General features: G+C 35.4%; 1 protein-coding gene across 1 annotated transcript in view; it reads left to right on the top strand.

The window, feature by feature from the left end:
• Positions 1–6,347: 6,347 nt before the first annotated feature.
• Positions 6,348–9,929, top strand: part of LOC117982237 (substance-K receptor-like) — a 51,693-nt gene continuing 48,111 nt past the window's right edge. Inside the window, exon 1 of the mRNA XM_034968557.2 lies at positions 6,348–6,915. Within this exon, the coding sequence (XP_034824448.1) occupies positions 6,905–6,915 (11 nt within the window). The 5' untranslated portion in view covers positions 6,348–6,904. The remainder of the gene's footprint in view (positions 6,916–9,929) is intronic.

Here is a 9,929-nt window from a genome sequence, read left to right as displayed (position 1 = left end):
AGGTAGGTTAATAACCGACTTCTCTTTTAATAACTCAAGAGTCACGTTTATAAAAGTTGAAAATAATTATTTTAGTACAATACCGGCAAGTTATGTATACATACCTATGTGTAATATTTGGTATTAGCGTTTCATGGTATGAAGGAGTGTTTACTATTTATAGATCCATGGGTATGTAAATAATATATGATTAAATAATAAAAAATCTCTTATCAAAAAATATTTTTTTTGCTAAATAGTTTTTTTTTTTAGATTTAAGTTTATTAATAGTTTGATTACTTCTTTGATAAAAATAAATAAAATATGCTTATAAAATATAAAAATTAATATTTATCTAAATAGTGCAAAATTTTTTAGTATTTAAATTACATTCTGCAGCAAACATGTTTAAATTATTTTATTTATTTTGAAATTTAAAACATAAATTTTAAATAAGTACTAGGTAAATTACTAATTCGTAGAATGTATATTTTATGAAAAACCACATTTTGTGTCCGTCATAAAATAATGGGTGCTTCGTGGTCTGTTACCAAAAATGCCGAAAATATTTCTTTTCCCGATACGAAGAAAAGAGTTTTCACATAAATCTTGCTTTCAAAATAACACGATGAGGGTCTTTAATACCTATGTATAATAAGAAAAAATACACCTAGGTATAAATAATTGCCTCACAAAACACCCAAGAACCTTCTTATTAGGGTTTCGTAGTAAACAAGGAACCCTTATAGTTTCGGCATGTCCGTCCGTCTGTCCGTCCGTCCGTCTGTCCGTCCTCGGTTAATCTCAAAGACTATTAGTGCTAGAAATCTGTAATTTGGCATGGGTATAAATATTAATCACATCGACAAAGTGGTGAAATTAAATTGTGATAAATATTTTTTTAGAGTAGCTTCCCTACATGTAAAGTGGGGATGATTTTTTTATCTCGTCTATCCCATAGTGTGGGGTATCGTTGTATAGGTATTTTAAAAATACTGTGGGTGTGCGAACATCATTTTTCGATTTCTAGATCCATTTGTAAAATATGATGAAAGTGCTAATTTTTATTAGACTCAAGTATCTCTTTATCAGCCAATTGGTAGTATATAGGAACGTGAAAAAATTCACAGCAGTAGTATATTATAATCAACTTTAAAGGAAAACTGCGCGTGGCCCACCACGCACAATTGGCCGGTTTTATAATGTGGATTTGAAAAAACGCTCTTTTTATAATACAATTATTATAAAAAATATCTTTGAAAATGACAGTCAGTATTATTTTATTGAGTACCATAATGTTAGTTCACTCTGGTACCTAATGTTAAAAGTTAAAACCTTACGAAGGATCATGGTCCAATGAAAGGATACAACATAATAATATATATTCTATCACTTTCCGTAGACAGAAGAGAGAGGGTAGCTCGAAGTTTATTTTGTTCCCGATATGGGTCGCTTGATTTAGTGCTTTAGCTTGGGTCTGCTGTACATTAAACAATATATTACCTATTATCTAAGTACCTAATGCTTTATTTACAGTTAGCTTATGTCCGCGACTTCATCCGTATAGACTACACAAATTTCAAACTTGTTAGAGGGTAAAATGAGCCTCAATAGCTCACCGGGTAAAGGAGTGGACTGAAAACCGAAAGGTCGACGGTTCAAACCCCGCCCGTTGCACTATTGTCGTACCTACTCCTAGCACAAGCTTGACGCTTAGATGGAGAGGAAAGGGGAATATTAGTCATTTAACATGGCTAATATTCTTTTAAATAGGAATTTTCCTGACGAATAGGGATTTTACGGGACGAATCGAGCTGAGCATGCAGATAGCTCACTAGTTTGAGAAGCGCTTCGATAGATCAAACAGTCAGACAGTTAGTCAGTCAGTCACTTTTCCTTTTATATAATCAAACAAGCATAAAAATGCTTGAGACTTGGTTATTTGTCAGCTTATAAGTCAAGATTTCTGTCATTCAATTTAAAAAAAATGAAGGAAGCGCTACTAAAGTTAAACAGGCTTTGTAGAGCGTTATCTCTGTCACTTATAGCAATATGTGACGTTTTGTCGGTTTCAACGACAGAGACAACTTTTTACAAATTAAACCGCTATCTCTTTCTAAAGGTTGATGTATAATATTTATTCTGCCGCATACTGTACCAGTTCCTTACTAGTATCTAATTTTACCTTGGTTCAGAAGTCAAATCAATTATTGAATCGTCTTATCCGATTCGTCCTTAATTTACTCTCGGTAGATTTATCTTGAGTCTTCTGGTTCCAAATAAGAATGAACTTTTCCTTATTTTTTTACTATATTTGTCCATACTATATTACTAAGTATACCTATACCTAAGTGCAAAAGTGTTGGCTATCTGTTACCTCTTCACGGTCTATCTTAAACAGAGCCGATTTTGATGACATTTAGCATGTAGAGGTAGTCTTTAATTCCAGCAAATCAAAGAGTTCCCATGGGTTTTTAAAACCTAAGTCCACGATGTCAGGATCGGTTATCATCTTGTTGATTATAAATTTAGTACATATAAGATTCATAAATCTTTCTCTGAGCTCAGAGTCACTCAGCGGGCGATGGAGAGAGCTTTATCTCTCTAAATCAGAAAGTGGGAGATCCGTAGGAGAACTAGAGTAACCGACATAGCTCAACGGGTTGCGAAGCTGAAGTTGCAATGGGCAGGGCACATTGTTCGGAAAACCGATAGACGATCGGGTCTCAAGGTGCTGGAATGACGACCTCGCACCGGAAGGCGCAGTGTTGTGGACCCCCCCACTAGGTGGTACGGATGACATTAGAGGACGTGTCGCAGGGAGTCGCTAGATTTAGGCGGCGTAAGACCGTGGCGTGTGGAAGTGACCTGTGTCTAGCAGTGGACGTCTATCGGTTGATGATGATGAAATCTTTCCCGCTAAGTTATAGAGTCATATCGCAACAAGGTCAAACAAGTCAAAATATACATATGTAAGTACCTTACAAGAATAAAAATTTAGTTTTATAATTGAACGCTCCATAAAACACCACTTTGTAAATAAAGTGGCCATAAAAATCCATTGAAAGTGACTGCTCATTAGATTTGCCAATTTCCCGCGATCTATCAACGTTTGACGTCAAACTGAGCTCTAGGCATCCATCGCTGTAAGCTAATAACGGCTCTAATCAATAGACGTCATGAAGAACCGGATATGAAAAAAAAAATCGGTGAATTGTGAGTCGGATTCGCACACGAAGGCGCCATCTCAACGGAGGACGAGACAATCGCGGCGATAGTCTCGCCGTGTGACAAAATTCGATACCTTTTCGATACAAACTAGCACCGCGATAGTTTTATTATCGCACTCGGTCCCACGGCGAGACTATCGCTGCGATTCTCTTGTCCGTGGAGATGTCGAAGGGTTCTTATGCAAAATAACTTTTTTTTTTTACTAGCTTATGCTCGCGAAGAAATCCTGTGGGAACTCTTTGATTTTCCGGGATAAAAAGCCTATATGTCACTTTCCATGTCTTTATCTATACCCATGCAAAAAATCACGTCAATCCGTTGCACCGTTGCGGCGTAATTGAAGGACAAACCAATAAACCAACAAACAAACACACTTTCGCATTTATAATAAGAGTACTGATTTTCATGGCGGCCAATACTCTTAGCACCATTCCACACGGGCTTGTGTTGTACCTTAATAAGGCAAGGCTTCATCGATGCTAGCTTTTTTGTAATTGAAATTTTAAAAAGAAATAGAAGTTTAATTATCCAGCTGAAATGACTGGTAGGTACTGGCCTATATAATATTTAAATTAACTTTTCTCTAATACCTAAAGGAAGCTTAAATTGACAAACAAGAGATAGAAAAAGGCGCTTGACTAGGCATACAAATGAGATAATAACTCAAACAAAATAGGATTTGTAATGTTAAGACCTTTGCAAATCAACTCGCTTTGACGTCACATCGCATAAATTTATTTAGTAAGTACCTACTAAGATGATGCACGTGATTTCCGCATACATATTTATCTAAAGGTTTTTAAGAATCCCTTGGGATTGGGAGCTCTTGGGTGCTGAGACCAATCTTCCACTCTGACAATAACAATTAATGTTTATATTATTACTAGCTGATGCTATGATAGCTGATCTTTTTTCCCTTCATAAAGTTGTCATTAAATCATATAGTATAAATTAATATTAGTTAATTACGCAAATGACGAGTCAGATACAATGATTATTATTATTTAAATTAATTATGTGGGTTATTTTATTACAATAATACATTAATATTAACAAATTACTACAATTCTAAATCATGTCAATAATAATAGAGGTCAATTATATGTATATTTTAAAGTACAACAATTTTTATGTCAGTCAACGATAAATAAAATAAAATAAAATTATAAAATTTAACCTCGGATAATTTTCAATTTACGTATTAGTCGCCGCTACGGCGTAGGCTTCCTCCAAATCTTTCCAGCGCTTTCTGTCGCCGCATCCAGTCAGGTCCACATACCTCTGAGAAAATGTCTCGCCATCTCTTTTTTTGGGCACTAATTAATGTAAGTTAAAAACCCAGATACCCTTTTTAGGGTTCCGTACCTCAAAAGAAAAAAAAGAACCCTTATAGGATCACTTCATTGTCTGTCTGTCTGTCAAGAAACCTACGGGGTAGGTACTTCCCGTTGATCTAGAATACTGTAATATGGTAGGTCTTATAGCACACGTAAGGGGAAAAATCCAAAAACCGTGGATTTGTGGATACATCACAAAAAAAATTAAAATATGTTCATGAACAAATAATTAGTATTTTTAATTTCCAAAGTATACCAAGTGGGGTATCATAATTGATAGGGCTTTACCTGTACATTCTAAAATAGATTTTCATTTATTTTAATGCTAAATAGGTTTTGATTTATCGTGCCAAATGTCGAACAAAATACCCGAGTACGGAACCCTCAGTGTGCGAGTCTGACTCGTACGGACGGACGGACAGACAAACAGAGAGACAGACAACGAAATGATCCTATAAGAGTTGCTTTCTTCCTTTTGAGGTACGGAACCCTAAAAATTGATTTGTTTGTCGAGTAGGTATAATTATGAAATATAAAATAACCATTACTACACTAATAACAACTAGGTACCTAATTAACGTACAAAATTTCCTATAATACAAAAGTGCCAAATAATAAACTACTTGTAATTATTTGTAGTCGTACTGAACTGACTGTGTTAAACAATGAAGGTAAACCTTCCTACATTTGCTGCCGTGCTTAACAAATTATGATAGGTATTTTATTTTATAATATTGTTGTGTTGCTTAGAGGACATCTTAGGAAGTTTTTATGGACATATAACATTCTTGGTTATTCTTCTAGGTACATTGTAGGATAAGTACTTTTTATCAGTTACGTATGCCCAGATGAAAAAACAGAATCCAGGGATCACTCGTGTCTGTTTGACTGTCTGTCAAAGCTAATTTGCTCCGAATCTACCGATTATGGTATTTGGTATGTACATAATATGGGGGTCCCTTTTGGGTAGAAATTAGAAATTAAAAAGAGTTCTGCAAACGGTATCGTGTGGCATATCAAATACAATAGCGGGCATAAAAGAGCTTGTTGCGAGAGTTTCAAATTTTTTAATTGAAAATACATGAAAATTATGGAACTCTCCACGCAAGTTCAAATCGCACTTGCCGTGAGATCAAAGCCTGCTGACCTGAAATCGGGGGCGGTAGGGGACCTCTTTGGGGGTAGTTCTCCTAGAAATTCAGCTTCCTACAGATCAGACCTTTATTAATACAACTTACGACACTAATACTACTACACTAATACAACCTACCCATCTAATATTCGTTTATCTTTGCCAGTTTGAATTTGTCTAGTATAAATTTTACACATTCTTGACAATTTAAGTGGATTCATATACTTAATGCACTTAAAATAAGCTCACTGAAAATAATAATACTACTTAATCGGTTTTATTTGTGAAAACAGTAATTATAAACTACCAAAAGGTATTAAGCTATTATTTTAATAGCTCTGTTTTCAGTAATTATCGTTCACCCCAGCTTGAAAACGAATGGCATTACCGAAACGTGGCTTTATTTTCCAATTATTTAATTAATCGTCCTAATTATTTTCCAAAACATTAAAGCTATTAACTTAGTATTTAAATAACTCTATTTTCAGTTATCACTCAGCCGTTAGTTTGAAACGAAACAATGATAATGAATTTTCCAAAACATGGATAATGATTATGGTGAAAATATTAATTGGCACATCGCTGCTACAGTTTTAATAATAAACACTATATATCCTGTATAATACCTACAGGGTGGGTGTCTGTCAGCGCGCATTCGTGTCTGAACATCGCTCCTGGTGTTACGCCTCGCGGAAAATCGGAGAGTGTTTTCCTGAAACTTTCATACGCGCGGTTTATACATACTTGGCGCTCCGCAGTTAAAATGCAAAAAAATACCTACTTATAAAGACTTTTTCTGTGATTATTAATTTCCGAAACTACTTAATATTTAATTTACCTACTGCCGTATTTGCATTAAGTGTAAATTAATCAAATGACTGAAGATTTGTTGTAAGAGAAAGCTAATCAAGTGTCAATTTTAATTAGAATTACTTACTTAAGTGTTATAAATGCAAGTGTTAGTGGTAACTTTGTGAAGTGTATATTATCCAAGTGTACTGAAACTGTTTCGATATAAAACTAGCAAGGTTAAAAAATCAGTAAATGCGCAATGTCAACTTTGGAAGCGGGGACAAGCATGTTAATCGTTTTACAAACAAACTGTAAGGAGGTTGTCGTGCTGTATGCTCCTTGTATGCCTAGTCGTTAGCACGGCAAGCAAAGGCCTCGTCGGACAAAGAATACGGGGAAAAGATAAACTACTGCTCAGTACGAGCCGCCAAAAATGGAAACCAGGCAAGTTTCTTTTTAAATCAAATATTAACTTAGTGTAAAGAGATTTTAAACCTCTTGTAAACAGGTCAACTGAGATTGGCTAGAGTAAATTAACTGCTTGGAAGCGCTAAACGATTTGTTTAATAGTCGTGATCCGTTAAATACTCGGTTATGTTTATCTTATGACTGCACTATTAATTTAGAATTTAATCAGTGATTTATATCAATGAAAGTATTTTATTTTTCTTTTTTTACAAAATATAATACGAACTGCTAAAATATTTAAAAATCTTTTCTCAAATTAAAAATCTTTCTTTTGAGAAAAGGTAAAACTACCTCTATATTCGAAAATAGAATAAAATACAAAACTTTTTCAATAGACATGGTTTTTCTCAGTCACAATAAATCTGATTGCGTGATTAAACTTAATCTCTTTCGCGTATACTATACTACTACTCCTACTAGCAGTCGGTAACGCCAATCAACACGAGGGCTTACTCTACTTATATTATATCTACGAATGGCAATTATACCTATATGGATATCCATCGTTTAATAATAGATTATGTGATATTTCTAATCATTGAAAACAATTCCAAATATAAAATGAATATATAACGCGTAAAATTTAACTCCTCACGCGCTATTTTAACTTTTTGTGTCAAATTTCATGTCAAAAGTATGATTTTAGTCCTTATTTTAGGTATAGGATAAGTGAACCGTACTTTTGACTTGACAATTGACCCATAGAGTAAAAATGGCGCGTGAGGAGTCATTTTATAATCCTGTATAACACGCACAGTTTTGTGCTCAATAACTAGCCACTCGCGTTTTTTCCGTACCCATTGGAATTCAGTTCTCTATAATAAAAATGCTAATAAAAGTGAAACTGAATTAGCCTGAAATTGAATCTCGGTAGCGGTAAAAGGTCTTTTGCATACTTAATATTTTTTTGGTAACAGAGTATAATATGGAAACGTCTTAATTAAAATAGAATTGAATGGAATATTTATATAGATAGCTAGATATCTAGTGATTATATTTGTGACGGAGGAGGAATAGCGAATACCCTGAGAGGTTTAACCAAAGTTACTTCAGGATTCCTGACACAATCGTGAAACGACTTATTTTTAAAAACAATAAATTTTCATTTAATTTATAAACAACTAGCGGATAACCGGCGAGTGCTACTGCGCTTAAAACCGGCCAAGTGCGAGTCAGACTCGCGCACCGAGGGTTCCGTACTACAGTCATATTTTTCGACATTTTGCACGATAAATCAAAAAATACTATGCATAAAAATAAATAAAAATCTGTTTTAGAATGTTCAGGTAAAGCCCTTTCATATGATGCCCCACTTGGTATAGTAATCATACTATGAAAGTTGAAAATACTAATTAAGTATTTGTTCATGACCACATTTTAAGTTTTTTTGTAATGTAACCACAAATTAACGGATTTCGGATTTTTTCCCTTCTTACGGCCGGTTCACACATGTCTCCGTTTTACTGCTCCGTTTTATCGTGTACGTTTTTTTTTCGTCGATGGCGTATGTAGTTGTATGAGCGACTTCACACATGGCACAGTATTCTGTATACAGTAAAAAATATCTTTCCGTAAAAAAATGACATTCCGTTTTGTCATCGAATACTGGACGGACGGAACGGAAATACGTAGAATTTTAACGGATAGATACTGTGTGCGTGGCGGGCGGTATGTGCGGGGTGTAGGAAGGGGAGTGAAAAATTTCGATTCATCACCTCGTAACTGACTCATAAGTAAACTGTAAGCACCCTCTCTAGATCTTTGGGCCAGAAGTGGATGCTGCCAATAACGTCGAATCTTCCTTCTCCGACGATAGTACCAATACAACACTGTATACTGTCACGCATACAATCACGGTATACTGCGAGTTTTCTGTTCACACATCGCATCCAGTAATGACGGATCTGTTGAACGTTATACGGTGCCTATGTGTGAACAGAGCATAAATTTATGACGTATCCGTTAAAAACGTACCAGTAAAACGGATTCCCATGTGTGAACGGGCCGTTACGTGTGTCCACATCATAATAGCTATCTGCATACCAAATTTTAGCCCGATCTGTCCAGTAGTTTGAACTGTGCGTTGATAGATCAGTCAGTCAGTCAGTCAGCTTTTCCTTTTATATAAGTACATACTAGCTTACGCTCGCAACTTAGTCCGCGTGGACAACACAAATTTAAAACCCCTATTTCACCTCCTTAGGGGTTGAATTTTCAAAAATCCTTTCTTAGCGGATGCCTACTGCCTATCTGCATGCCTTTCAGCACGATCCGTCCGTAGTTTGAGCTGATAGATCAGTCAGTCAGTCAGTCACCTTTACCTTTTATGTAATGTAGATATTATAGAAGTACTTAGAAGATTTGAACCTTGCTATATACAACCAAAGGGTATTCTCATAAGATTGTTTTGCCATAAAATACAAATACAAAGACACATCAAAGCAACCGGCAGGGCTTACAACGCTGGCTTTAGGTACATGGTTAGAAATAGCCTGCTAGTATCTACCCATTCCTATGCAAATAGATAACTGATTTGCAGTGATGTAAAGCCGACGACGGCTAACCGTCCATCTTATGACGGCGGCTGCCAACGAACAGACGCACTGGATGAGTCGTTAGATTCCTTGTTGTACTATACAAAACAACAAAATAAAAACTTATAGCACTTGAGTAGGTAGGTACCATATTTTGTTTGTACTTTATTTCATATTCGAAATATGTAAATAGCTGCCAGTAAATAGCTGCCAGTATTTTAGGTTATTTTGGTAAGCAGAGGGTGTCTTTCGCTGGCAGGTTAATATACTGACAGACAGTGGCGTGCACAGGAGTTCAAGCCAGGGTATGCAGTTAGGTATGAACTTATTCTACGGCAGGTTATAATGAAAAATAAGCATTGATTTACTACAATGAGGGTAAGCAGTGCGTTTATACCTCTATAAGCTGCACGCCACTGCTGACAGACGTATTTTGCCACGAATAATTTTTAACTA

The sequence above is a fragment of the Maniola hyperantus genome, chromosome 5 (assembly GCF_902806685.2).
Source record: "Maniola hyperantus chromosome 5, iAphHyp1.2, whole genome shotgun sequence".
NCBI classification, from domain to species: domain Eukaryota; kingdom Metazoa; phylum Arthropoda; class Insecta; order Lepidoptera; family Nymphalidae; genus Maniola; species Maniola hyperantus.
Note: the sequence above shows the minus strand (reverse complement) of the source record. Positions and strands in the feature narration are given on the sequence as shown.